We start from the raw sequence: 13,614 nt of genomic DNA, 5'->3' as shown, positions 1-13,614 counted from the left end.
CCTTGACGCTGGCACCAGAGAGGCAACATAGCATCCTGGAGTCACGTCTGCGGCCGCAGAAACACCTATCTGCTCCCCTAACTATCGAATCCCCTATGATGATTGCTCTTCCACTCTTCTTCCTCCCCTCTTGTGCAGCTGAGCCATCCATGGTGCCGTGGACTTGGCTCTGGCTGCACTCCCCAGAGGAACCATCGCCCTCACCGGTATTCAGAACTGAAAACTGGTTAGCGAGCTCAGGGGATTCCTGCCCTACCTGCCTGGTCCTCCTCTTCTGTCTGGCGGTCACCCAGCCCCTCTCTGCCTGCACATTCTTAAGCTGCGGGGTGACCACCTCCTGAAACATGCTATCCACGAAGTTCTCAGCCTCGAGGATGCACTGCAGTGACTCCAGCCGTCACTCAAGCTCCGAAACCCGAGCTTGAGCTGCTGTAGCTGGCGACACTTCCCGCACACGTGGTCATCCAGGACACGGGAAGCGTCCAGGATTTCCCACATGGCACAGAATGTGCATTCCACGGTGCTGAGCTGCCCTGCCATGCCTTTACTTTGTAGACTATTAACTAGAAACACTTACCAGCTACTCACCAATCGCTCCTTCCCTGGTTGTGACATCACTATAACTGTTTTGCAGTGGTTGCTTTTGTGTACTGCCACCACTGATGACGAACACCGACCTAATTGGAGGCGGTAAGAGTCGTAATCAGTGAGGGAAAGTGAGTTTTGCCCGCAATCCGATTAAGATCAGAGGGTGGGAAAGAATAAAGGGGAATCCTAACCTGAGAGTCCACAGATCCGGGCCCCAAGCGGAGCTTCTTCAGTACCGAAGTCTGAAGCCACAGCTAATAGACTGGCCCAGAGGAGTATGACCACCCTCCTCCTTCGATATGGAGAGGCACAAAATTTACTATTTATTTTAGAAAGTTTCGCAAACCCTGGGATCTTGTCATCAGTGTCAGATATTCCAACTAAGCCACTCATTACCCTGATTTAAAAAAAGGAGCTTAATTGAGATGTTCCCAATTTAAAAGTTGGTCTAGTGAACAAGTGGCCCTGTTTAAAAGGGAACCTAATTAAGTGACTGACTCCAAAGTCAAAGTGATCTTATTAGTGTTCCATGAATGCAGAACAAATTACGACTTCCAGCTGCCAGATCAAAGAAGTACAAAATCAAGGCTGCAATATCAAGGACAGTCAGAAACATAATTTGTTCTTTACTTGCACTTTATTAACAAAAAAAATTAATGTTTGTCCATTTGAAAAGGAAATATGTTCAAAATCTTCTGGCCTTCAAGTTGTGATACCGAGTGCAAGGACCCCACAACTCTTTGGAGACCTCCCCTTTCCCTTGCTCCAGGCAAAGAGTCCAGTGAATGAACAGGCTGAAGAACTGAACTAATGCTCAAGAATCCAAGAACATTTTTAGGGGGTGGGGTGGGGTAGGAGGAGGAGGCAGCCCAAAAAAGTTACAGCACAATACAAAGCTACCCAGGATTCAGCATCTAATTCCTCACTACGAACTCAGAAATACAGTACCTGTGTAGAGAATGCTAAACAGGATATTATTCCGAGAAGCTTTTTGAGCTACTTGAACAGGACAGCATAATGAGTGTTCAACACTAGTAAAAACCAAAAAGACGACAGATTACTGACACTCCACAATACATCAAGATACCTTTTGGGGTTTGATATTTTTCTTATTTTCAGCTGGGAAAACAATACAATTTTCAAAGGGATCTTCTCAAACTTCCTGCACAACACTAACCATTCACAAATATCTACTTTGGTCTGGCACTTACCTCCATGGGAAATGCTTTAAAATTAACAGTATGTTCAGAGCCACGCTGGTTCTCTTTACCCCAGTGAAATCGAACTTCATGCAATTCATATTCATGATTGCCAAGCAACGGGCCACCAGTTAAAACTGCAATAGAACAAAATAATTTTACAAATTTTATAAATTAAGAGTAATGTAGAATTTAAGTTGTCTGTACACATTAGATTTTTCACAAAATATGTTTACTTTACTGCATTTTCATTTACAGTGCAGCCATCCTTGGTGAACACAGGTTGATATGTAACCCCACTATTTAAGAAAGGGAGAGAGAAAACGGGGAATTCGCTAGAGTTTAGAAGAATGAGAGGTGATCTCATTGAAACATACAAAATTCTTACAGGGCTGGACAGGGTAGATGCAGGGAGGATCTTTCCCCTGGCTGGGGAGTCTAGAACCATGGGTCAGTCTCAGAATAAGGGGTCGGCCATTTAGGACTGAGATGAGGAGAAATTTCTTCACTCAGCGGGTGGTGAATCTTTGGAATTCTCTACCCCAGAGGGCTGTGGAGGCTCAGTCAGAGTATATTCAAGACAGAGATCGATAGATTTTTGGATATTAAGGGAATCAAGGGATATGGGGTTAGTTCAGGAAAGTGGAGTTGAGGTACAAAGTCAGCCATGATCTTATTGAATGGTGGAGCAGGCTCAATGGGCCGAATGGCCTACTCCTGCTCCTATTTCTTATATTATGATATACTTCACGTTCATTAATTTGAACTGAATTCATCAAAAGCAACATACCAAGAATAGAAGCAACACAAAAAAACTCAAAGAAGCTGCCTTTTTTACATCATAGTGGCCTAGAAACAAAGCTCTCATACTAGCATTACGCCGAAAAATTAAATCTCTGCACTCATCAGCATTAAATAGAGTTAAAAATAGTGCATTAATTAAGTGCTTTAAAATCAAAATGTGACAAAAGTAGACCAGGTAATTAATTAATTACAGATTTTAAATCTAAATTATATACCACTCTTCTCATTAAGTATATAGAATTTTATAAAAGCCAGAACAAATTATCCTCTGGTTTGTCATGCCCTACTTGAATAGACGTAGTTCCTCCTTTTAAACACACCACATAGAAATGAGAATTCTTGTGGGATAACTCAATCTGGATCATGAAATAGGTGAATTTTTTTTGTTCCACTTGGAGCACACCAGCATGACTGCTTATCTGCCCCTTACCACAATTAATCTTCTTCTGATGGGTTTAGTGGGTGGTGCTCAAAGTACTTGATGCTCCTTCAAGAGGCACTGCATTGTCAGAAGTGTACTCTTTTGAATGAGACATTAAACCAAGGCACCGTATGCCTGCTCAGGTGGACTTAAAAGAAACCACAGCACTATTCAAAGAAAAGCAGGGGAAGTGTCCTGGCCAACAGTTATCCCTCAACCAACATTACCAAGAAGTGTAACTGGTCTGTTGTCTTAATGCTGTTTTTGAGACCTTGCTATGCGCAAACTGGCTGCCATGTTTGCCTCCAAAGCAACAGTGATCACTCTACAAAAGTAATTAATTGGTTGTAAAGTGCTTTGGGCATCCTGACAAGGTGCAACAGAATAGGTTATTTAATACAATGGAGTCCTGTGGGATTAGTAGGGAGGTTTTGGGTTTAATAAGGAATTGTTCCATTCTCATAGATAAAAGGTTAATATTAATGGTAGTGGTTCTGCATAGAGACTATTTACTAGTGAAGTCCCACGGGAATTGGTGTTAGGGTTATTGGTCCTCACATTCATTTGAATGAAGACATCTGGGAAACTGTTGTAGAAGATACAGGAAACTCTTTTTTAACCGGCACCGACGGGACCGGCGTGGTGCCAGTTTAATCAAAAAGTCCGGATTACAGAGAGATATTGTAAAAGGTACGAGAGCCACAGATCCAGGCGTCCCTGTTGTTATGCAACAGGTGCAGGAACCCCGGCCACAAGATCCAGGCGTCCCTGTTGCTATGCAACTGGTGCAGGAACCCCAGCCACAAGATCCAGGCATTCCTTTTGCTATGCAACTGGTGCAGGAACCCCAGCCACAAGATCCAGGCGTCCCTGTTGCTATGCAGGGTTACAGGGCCACAGATCCAGGAACAGCCACTGATATGAAGTAAAACTTACCTGAATCTACTCCTGAATTTTGCCAGTTAACAGAGATTTCCGGTTATTTAGGTGCCGGTAAATCGAGAGTTTCCTGTACAAACATTTATGCGGGTTAGGACCTAGATGAGAAAAATAGATTACAGGTGGGTGTAGATGCAATGGTGGAAATTGGCCCGGGTATTGCAAATGTCATTTAACATGTATGCAGTGTTATCCACATGGGTCGGGCCAACTCCAAGCATGTGTACACCATTAATCTTGCAAGGTTGTGCGCTCAAGGCTATTGAGCAGGAGAAAGACCTGGGTGGTGTCGTACATTAAATCGCTGAAGGTTCATAACTAGTGTCAAGAAACTAATACAAAAATATATATTCGGATGTATTGCCAGAACAATTGAATACAAAACAAAACTATACTGTATTTGTACAAAGCCATGATTAAGCTTTATTTAGAATATGGTGTTCAGTTTTAGTCTCCTCACATGGTAAGCTATTAGAGAGGCCCTGAGAAAGGCTCGGAAGAGAGTTACAAGATTAATACCTAGTTCAAAGGCCTTTAGTTACCACAATAGAGTTAGAGAGCTGGGGCTCTTTACTTTAAAAAAAAGTGTAGTCATCGAGGAGATTTGAATGAGGTCTTTCAAATAATGAAAGAACAAGATTAGATTCAGTTCATGTGAATTAGCTATTTGAGTTAGGGAGGTTAGTGAGGACCATGGAGCACGAGTATAAGTCCTTAAACATGGAATTAGGTTAAATATTAGTTCTTTTCACAGAGAGTTGTCGACCTATAGAACAAGTTACCAGCTCGTGCAGTAAATTCAGATTTGCTGCAAACATTCAATAGGAAGCTGGACAAGTTTTCTGTGTGGCTGACAGAACTATGTATAGAAGGTAGGTAGGCAGGCTTTGGGAGTCACCAGGGTTTCCTGGAATTTGTTTGATCTTCTTCGGGGGGGGGGGGGGGGGGTGGTCAAGGAGTAATTTCCCAAAGTTTTTTTCCCCCCCTTAATTGGCCCAAGGTTTTTTTCCTGATATTTTGCTGCTCCCAGAAGTTTACATAGCTGGTTGGTGGGGAGGGGGGAGTATGGTTAGGGTCATGGTGTACATAAATTGCAGCATGACAGTATGGGACCAGCTGGTCTTTTCTTGTGCTTCATTTTCATATGTTTGAAAGGCCTATATATAAGTTCATGTTCTTTCTTTCTTGACTGTTGCTTGTGCTGCTCAATGAACAGCCACCAGGTGCTGTGATTCAAGTGGATTTTCCAGCTTTTTGCTATTTCGGGCTGCTTTGTTTTGCAAACAAGCTGATAATTAGTCCAAGTCATCTAAGTTAATCTAAGTAGAGGCACCTTTAACACATTGGTTGAAATCAAATAAATACTTACTCACCCATGGGTCAGTAATTTATTCAGTGAATAGTTGAGCCATTGTAGCAAGAAGGTCCCAGATCCTATCCCTGATCTGTGCTGATATAAGGCAGGACAGCAGCAGATTATTAGCCTCAATGCTCCCGGGTTAGTTTGTCTTTGTGTGTCACATAGGCATGTACTATGGAGCCTCAGGGCCCACATTCAATTTAAATACACGTTCCTATTAATTTGCATATATCTCAAGTTGCTGATACCAGCAGATCCTGGTATTACACTTGGGTTTATTCACCAGTGAGGCAACAGTAGGAGACAGATCTCTCAAAATTGCAGGTCCTTTAAACTCAAACAGGACAAACCAACAAATAAGAAAAAGAATCAGCTCAAGCTGCCTAGGTTTCAAAGGGGTTAGGGCTCAGAGGAGTCATGTTGGACATCCAAACATAAGTTAGGGTTTCCACTCATTTGTTATTCAGTGATCCTTGCTGGAAAAGAATATTAGGTAATGTCATAATTGAGCATAGTTATGAAGTGTCAGTGACTCCAGAAGAGACAGGGAAGATAGAAAGCTGGGAAGAAAAAAAATTGCCATGGAAATCATGTAATTTGAGCAGTGGGGAAGTTTACAGCAGAACCCCATTCCACCCCTTTCTAACCTAAATACAGATGTCACTATTAAGAGGGGAAAACCAAAGGGATCATGCACCTTTGCCTCACTGGCGAATAAACCCAAATGGAACACCTGCCAGTTCCACCTAACATCCAGCTGACATACAGTATACCTGCATGATGCAGGCATGCTTGCCATACAACAGGCATAAGTCGGGCCCACATCATTTCCCAACAGCAGTCAACCTCAGAGAGATAAACCAATGTTAAGAAAATAGCAACTACACCAATGGTGACTGCAGCACAGAAAATTTGTTCTCAGGCCAGACCAGCCCATCCATTTGCTCCCCCACCCACCCCTCCCTACAGAGCTGCAAGAAATTCCAGGCTCCTCGTGGGGTGGGTACACAGGAAGTACCATAAATGGTGTGGCCACCAGCCCCTTTTATGTTAATGATGCTGTCTCAGGAATTTGGATGAAGTCAACGCCAGAGCAGACTAGCAGGTGGAAGTCCCACCTTGCCACAATTCTTGTGGTGCATCTGCTCGAGGAAGTTTCAGGCCTATTTCTTGAGATTGGTAACTACTGCACCTTTATTTTTATATTTCTTTTATTCAGTCATTACATAAAAACTGGTGTCACCAGTGAAGTGATGTTGCGTACCTACCACCTATATTGTTTGTGAACTCTACTACCCAACAGCTAAAGATGAATACCACCAACATAAATGGCAACTAGTACTGCTAAGGAAACATAGAAACATAAAAGATAGGAGCAGTAGGCCATTCGGCCCCTCGAGCCTGTTCTGCCATTTAATATGAGATCATGGCTGATCATCCAAACTCAGTACCCTGTCCCTGCTTTCTCCCCATATCCCTTGATCCCTTTAGCCTTAAGAAATATATCTAACTCCTTCTTGAATATATTTAATGAATTAGCCTCAACTGCCTTGTGTGGTAGAGAATTCCACAGGTTCACCACTCTCTGGGTGAAGAAATTCCTCCTCATCCCAGTCCTAAATGGCTTACCCCTTATCCTTAGACTGTGACCCCTGGTTCTGGACTCCCCCGCCATCGGGAATATCCTTCCTGCATCTAGTCTGTCTAGTCCTGTTAGAATTTTATGTTTCAATGAGATCCCCTCTCATTCTTCTAAACTCTAGCGAATATACGCCTAATCGACCCAATCTCTCCTCATATGTCATTCCTGCCATCGCAGGTATCAATCTGGTGAATCTTCGCTGCACTCTCTCCACGGCAAGAACATCCTTCCTCAGATAAGGCGACCAAAACTGCACACAATACTCAAGGTGTGGTCTCACCAAGGCCCTGTACAACTGCAGCAAGACATCCTTGCTTCTGTACTCGAATCCTCTCACTATGAAAGCCAACATACCATTTGCCTTCTTAACCGCCTGCTGCACCTGCATGCTTACCTTCAGCGACTGGTGCACAAGGACACCCAGGTCTCGTTGCACTTCCCCTTTTCCCAATCTATTGCCGTTCAGATAATAATCTTGTCTTCCTGTTTTTGCCACCGAAGTGGATAACCTCGCATTTATCCACATTATACTGCATTTGCCATGCATTTGCCCAATCACTCAACCTGTCCAAATCATACTGGAGTTTCTCTGCATCCTCCTCACAACACACACGCCCACCCAGCTTTGTGTCGTCTGCAAACTTGGAGATATTACATCTAGTTCCCTCGTCTAGATCATTTATATATATTGTGAATAGCTGGGGTCCTAGCACCAATCCCTGCGGTACCCCACTAGTCACTGCCTGCCACTCGGAAAAAGACCCATTTATTCCAACTCTTTGCTTCCTGTCTGCCAACCAGTTCTCTATCCAAGACAGTACCTTACCCCCAATCCCGTGTGCTTTAACTTTGCACGCTAATCTCTTATGCGGGAACTTAACAAAATTTGGCAGTAACTAGAAGGGGTAATCTTAAATAGAAGGCGGCATAAAAGCCTTGCTGTGAGCATGAATTGAAGAATCTGCTGCAAAGGTCAATGTGCCCAATTCACAGTGCTTCTGATTTTCCAATCATTAATATTAGTGACAGCAAAGTCAGGAGGACTGACCTCTGATCTGTGCGCCAAGTGAGTGAGGCTCCAAGCTAGGAGCCAGATTGTAAAATTATCCCAATCTATTCTATCTGATGTGTATACAGTATATTGCTAAAGATGCAAAGCAGTAAGTGAACAGGGTTCCATTAATGCTGAAAATCTGAGATTCAATTTTTGTCTTGGACCTTAGCAACAGCCACAGATTATCCTAGCTATTATCAATTTCCTCTCAGAGCAACTTACTAGTTATACTTTTAATCCGTTTCATTTCCTGCCTTTTTTCTCAGTTCTGATGAAGGGTCTTCGACCTGAAACGTTGACTCTATTTCTCTCTCCACGGATCTTGCCTGGCCTGCTGAGTTTTTCCAGCGTTTTCGGTTGTTATTTCTGATTTCCAGCATCCGCAGTACTTTGCTATCTTACTAGTTATACATCTCGTTTATATTTTCTGCATTTATGAAACCAGATAATAGATACTGAAAAGCCACAAAACACTCTACAAGAGGACTGTAAACATTGTACCATTGTTTAAAAAGGGTGAATGGGATAGATAAAGTAATAACATGCCAGTCAGCCCAACCTCAATGGTGGGAAAGTTATTGGAAAAAATTCTGAGGGACAATATTAATCGGCATTTAGAAACACACAGATTAATCAAGGACAGTCAGTGGATTTCTTAAGGGAAGGTTGTGTCCGACTAACTTGATTGAATTTTTTGAGGTAGTAACAAGGAGGATCGATGAGGGTAGTGCGTTTGATGTAGTCTACATGGATTTTAGCAAGGCTTTTGACAAGGTCCCACATGGCAGGCTGGTCAGAAAAGTAAAAGCCCATGGGATCCAAGGGAAAGTGGCAAGTTGGATCCAAAATTGGCTCAGTGGCAGGAGGCAAAGGGTAATGGTCGACAGATATTTTTGTGACTGGAAGGCTGTTTCCAGTGGGGTTCCGCAGGGCTCAGTACTAGATCTCTTTCTTTTTGTGGTATACATCAATGATTTAGACTTCAATGTAGGGGGCATGATTATGAAGCTTGCAGATGAAATAAAAATTGGCCGTGTGGTTGAAAATGAAGAAGGCGCTGCAGACTGCAGGAAGATATTAATGGACTGGTCAGGTGGGAAGAAAAGTGGCAAATGGAATTCAATCTGGAGAAGTGTGAGGTAATGCATTTGTGGAGGGCTAACAAGGAAAGGGAATACACATTAAATGGTAGGATACAGAGAAGTGTAGAGGAGCAAAGGGACCTTGGAGTGCATGTCCACAGATCCCTGAAGGTAGCAAGACAGGTAGATAAGGTGGTTAAGGTGGCATACGGGATACTTTCCTTTATTAGCCAATGCATAGAATGTAAGAGCAGGGAGGTTATGCTTGAACTGTATAAAACACTAGTTAGGCCACAGCTAGAGTACTGCATGCCGTTCTGGTCACATTACAGGAAAGATGTGATTGCACTGGAGAAGGTACAGAGGAGATTTACAAGAATATGGCCAGGACTGGAGAATTTTAGCTATGAGGAAAGATTGGATAGGCTGAGGTTGTTTTCTTTGGAACAGAGGAGGCTTAGGGGAAATTTAATTGAGGTGTATAAAATTATGAGGAGCCTAGATAGAGTAGATAGGAAGGACCTATTTCCCTTAGCAGAAAGGTCAATAACCAGGGGGCATAGATTTAAAGTAATTGGTAGAAGGATTAGAGGGGAGTTGAGGAGAACTTTTTTCCACCCAGAGTGTGGTGGGGGTCTGGAACTTACTGTCTGAAAGGGTGGTAGAGGCAGAAACCCTCATCACATTTAAAAAGTACTTGGATATGCACTTGAAGTGCCGTAACCTACAAGGCTACGGACCAAGAGCTGGAAAGTGGGATTCGACTGGCACAGTCAGAATGGGCTGAATGGCCTCCTTCTGGTGTCATAAATTTCTATGATTCTTTGATTCTAGGAAGCCATGGCAATAACCACCAGGCCTAAATCTTACAAAAGCTCATACCATTTCATCATCAAATCAGTCCTGAAATCTGATATTCACTTGACAGTGCAAAATTGGATGAATTGTGTGTGCTGAATCAGTGCCATCTTACAACCGGAACACTTTAGGCTAAGATTCAAACCCGTGCCCATTCAGATCAATTTTAGTATAAGCTAGATAAAGAAAGACTTGCATTTATATAGCACCTTTCATGACCACCGGACATCTCAAAGCGCTTTACAGGCAATGAAGTACTTTTGGAGTGTAGTCACTGTTGTAATGTAGGAAATGCAGCAGCCAATTCGCACACAGCAAGCTCCCACAAACAACAATGTGATAATGATCAGATAATCTGCTTTTGTTATGTTGAGGGATAAATATTGGCCAGCACACCAGGAATAACTCCCCTGCTCTCTGAAATAGTGCCATGGGATCTTTTACGTTCAAATGAGAGAGCAGATGGGACCTCGGTTTAATGTCTCATCCAAAAGACAGCACCCCCAACAGTGCAGCACTCCTCAGCACTGCACTGGAGTCAGCCTAGATTTTTGTGCTCAAGTGCCTGGAGTCGGACTTAAACCCACAACCTTCTGACTCAGAGGCAATCCACTGAGCCACAGCTGATCTAGACTATCAATTTAGCACCCTCTCCAAAAGACATACCAATAAACTGTTGTTCGATCAGAGTGAGATTCTTATTTTATAAAATTGGGGGGGGGGGGGGGGGGGGGGAAATGTCCCACAGACATACATACCTTTGTGCTCTATGTGCGGCAAAATAGTAAATGTGTTCATGACCTCACTACAGATAGCACACAGAAGGAATCCTCTGTCTATGCTGTGTGCCATAAGCAGTATTACGCTGTTGAGCTTTCTGCTGAAAGCCAGTACTGTAAACTGTGCAGATCTATTCAATCTACACAGGCCATCTACCACACATTATGGCAATTGTTCTAGGAATAAACAATGCATTAGAACGAGATACATAAATGTAAAAAAGAGTACATTTCATAATCAAATGCACAAGTTAAACTATTGGCGCATTTGTTTTACATACCCGATTTGGACTTCAGCAGTAACTGAATGGTATGGCCATCATTAATTACTTCAGAATCCCGACAAACGACATAATTTGGTGATAAACGTACTTCCAATAGTGAAGGGTCATACTTCGCCTCCCTGGAGTTCAAATTTATAGGAGATTGATACTCTCCATTAGCTTCAGGAAACAACAGTCCCCATTCCACTCCTAAAATAAAACAATTGAATTGTTTATGTGTCTGTTTTCAGCTAAACACTACATTATACCACAACGCTTACTTCTAAGGATTTTTCAAACACGGCAAAATTAAAGTCAGATTCAAAAATCAAATGGATGTAGTTTTTGCAGGTTGAATTTGGAGCAGAAGGTTACCGGTGACACTTAGAAGAGCTTAACAACTTACAAGTTGCCGTATTATAAAGATACACAAATAATTATTTCTTACATTAGTTGAGCTTTTCGGAGAGTTTTGGACTTCATGACGAAAAATCGGCAGAATGACCCAAACTTCCCAAATGGAGTTTACCGTATACCTACCGTCAGCGTGGCGGGGTTGGCTGCCAAAGGCGAATTAATACTTTTAAGGACAAGCATACCTGTCGGCAATAAATCCCTCGCCAAAGAAACAACGCTAAGGATAAAAATATCTTCCAAGTTTATGAAAATTTTAATTTTGATACGATTTCTTTAAAAAGTGAAGCAGTAACATTTATGCGAAAATACCATGTTTCATTTGCACAGTTTTAAAAAAAAGTTGTTCAAAAGCTTACCTTCTTCATAGCCCCATTCCAGTCCTTCCTTATCCCCGTAAGGGTCGTTTTCCTCAATGAAAGCACTGTCAGCCATTGAAGACGCTGCCGGGGACTGAGCTGCGGGCCGCTCGCGCGCGTGCTGCTCCCAACAATACTCCCCGTGCGGCCCTGCACTGATTGACAGGCGCGCGCAGGAAACGCTCGCCAGCCCACAAGCTGCACTTTCCAGGCTGCTCCAAGGCTCCGTGCTGTGCCCTAACCCAAACATTATTATTATATATATGGATATATAAACGGACGTTCAATCTTGACTTTAAACAAAAATACACAAATAAACAACTCACCAACTCAGCGGAAACGGCAATCAGACTAGATGCAAAACAAACAGTGCCACACATTATCTGTCACTTGGAGAAGTAGAAATGTTATACTTCCAATTTCTGTTCCAATAATATCTGTAGCTAAATGCACTGATACAAGTCTAGAAATATTTAAGCACTTTGCAATTTAAAGTAAAGTGCAGTTTTATATTCTGAAACTGTAAACCATTAAGCCACGTAACAGGCACAGCTGTTGGATTTTTTCACTTTTTTCCCCAAGTTTTACTCAAAGTGGCAGGATATGTGCAACCACTCAAATCTGTCAGGTGCGTTAACTCTTCCAACCGGTTCACGGGTTAAAGCTTGAGAGTTGTTAGGGCGATGTTGGTGTTACAGGAATGGTCTCACTCAACCGATTTCAGGCCGCTGGCATGAAACAAAAAATGCACTGAATTACGGTCGCTGATCAGAATGACCCATTTAGTTGACAGATTCGGATTACAGCAGTAAATTTGCCTGGTATGCAGCTGAATGTCGAGAATCTTCAAGCGAAGGTTTTTGCAGCGATGCAACCAGAAATCAGTATCACTCTCCCTCAAGTATTAACCCCGATACCAGCACACTTTGTAATTCAGCCTTGTGGATTATTAAGGAACAAAAATTGTTTAATAATTATTTTCAGTGGATTTCGAGTCGAATTGCAGAGAAAATTTGTACAATTTTAGAACAGCACTTGGAACCATTCACCTCTGCCCTACCTTCAGAAGACTTCCTCCACTCTGCAAAGCGTTCGATGAACAGTTCAGACCCACGACAGGAAGTCTGGCAACCACATTATCAACCAGAACCAGGAGTATATGCCTCCCAGTGTTTTTAAAAGGTTATGTTTTAAAACAAAAGTACTGGTAATGTATTTACTGAGATTTTCCCATAACATACTGTAAATTAGCACTCAATAAAATAGCAAATAAATCCCAGTTGTTAATCCTTCATCCACTGTCATACTTTGCTACTTGCATTTATTTTACACAGCATCATAAATTCTGAAAGTTACAGCGTTGAGCAGCCAAATGTCTTTCTGATTAAACTATATATACCCCACGTCAGTCGGTGGTTAAGCTCAAGAATTGCTGCTCCCAACAACTGGAGTCAAAAGAGCTCCCAGAATCCAAATGTGCCAGAATATCATAAAATTCATTGCAAATACCCTACTTACCAGTCAAGTCCAACTACTCAGACTGGTAGAGCATGATGGCAATGGTTTTTTTTATTCATTTATGGGATATTGGCGTCACTGACAAGGCCAGCATTTATTGCCCATCCCTAATTGCCCTTGAGAAGGTAGTGGTGAGCCACTTTCTTGAACCGCTGCAGTCAGTGTGGTGAAGGTACTCCCACAGTGCTGTTAGGGAGGGAGTTCCAGGATTTTGACTCAGCAACGATGAAGGATCAGCGATATACTTCTAAGTCAGGATGGTGTTTGACTTGGAGGGGAACTTGGAGGTGGTGGTGTTCCCATGCACCTGCTGCCCTTGTCATTTTAGGTGGAA

The 13,614-nt window shown here is 42.6% G+C and overlaps 1 protein-coding gene across 2 annotated transcripts in view; it reads right to left on the bottom strand.

Annotated features, from left to right (window-relative positions):
* Window positions 1-12,000, bottom strand: part of ca8 (carbonic anhydrase 8 (inactive)) — a 65,993-nt gene extending 53,993 nt beyond the window's left edge. The window contains exons 1-3 of one of the 2 annotated variants that reach the window (XM_085993013.1): window positions 11,763-12,000; window positions 11,008-11,199; window positions 1,800-1,924 (exon numbers count right to left, since the gene is read on the bottom strand). In XM_085993013.1, the coding sequence (XP_085849139.1) occupies window positions 1,800-1,924; window positions 11,008-11,199; window positions 11,763-11,838 (393 nt within the window). In that variant the 5' untranslated portion in view covers window positions 11,839-12,000. The remainder of the gene's footprint in view (window positions 1-1,799; window positions 1,925-11,007; window positions 11,200-11,762) is intronic. The other variant, XM_085993012.1, reaches the window with a different exon arrangement.
* Window positions 12,001-13,614: the final 1,614 nt, after the last annotated feature.

This window comes from Somniosus microcephalus, chromosome 7 (assembly GCF_052327205.1).
Source record: "Somniosus microcephalus isolate GS21.2 chromosome 7, FLI_Smic_1.0, whole genome shotgun sequence".
NCBI lineage: Eukaryota > Metazoa > Chordata > Chondrichthyes > Squaliformes > Somniosidae > Somniosus > Somniosus microcephalus.
Note: the sequence above shows the minus strand (reverse complement) of the source record. Positions and strands in the feature narration are given on the sequence as shown.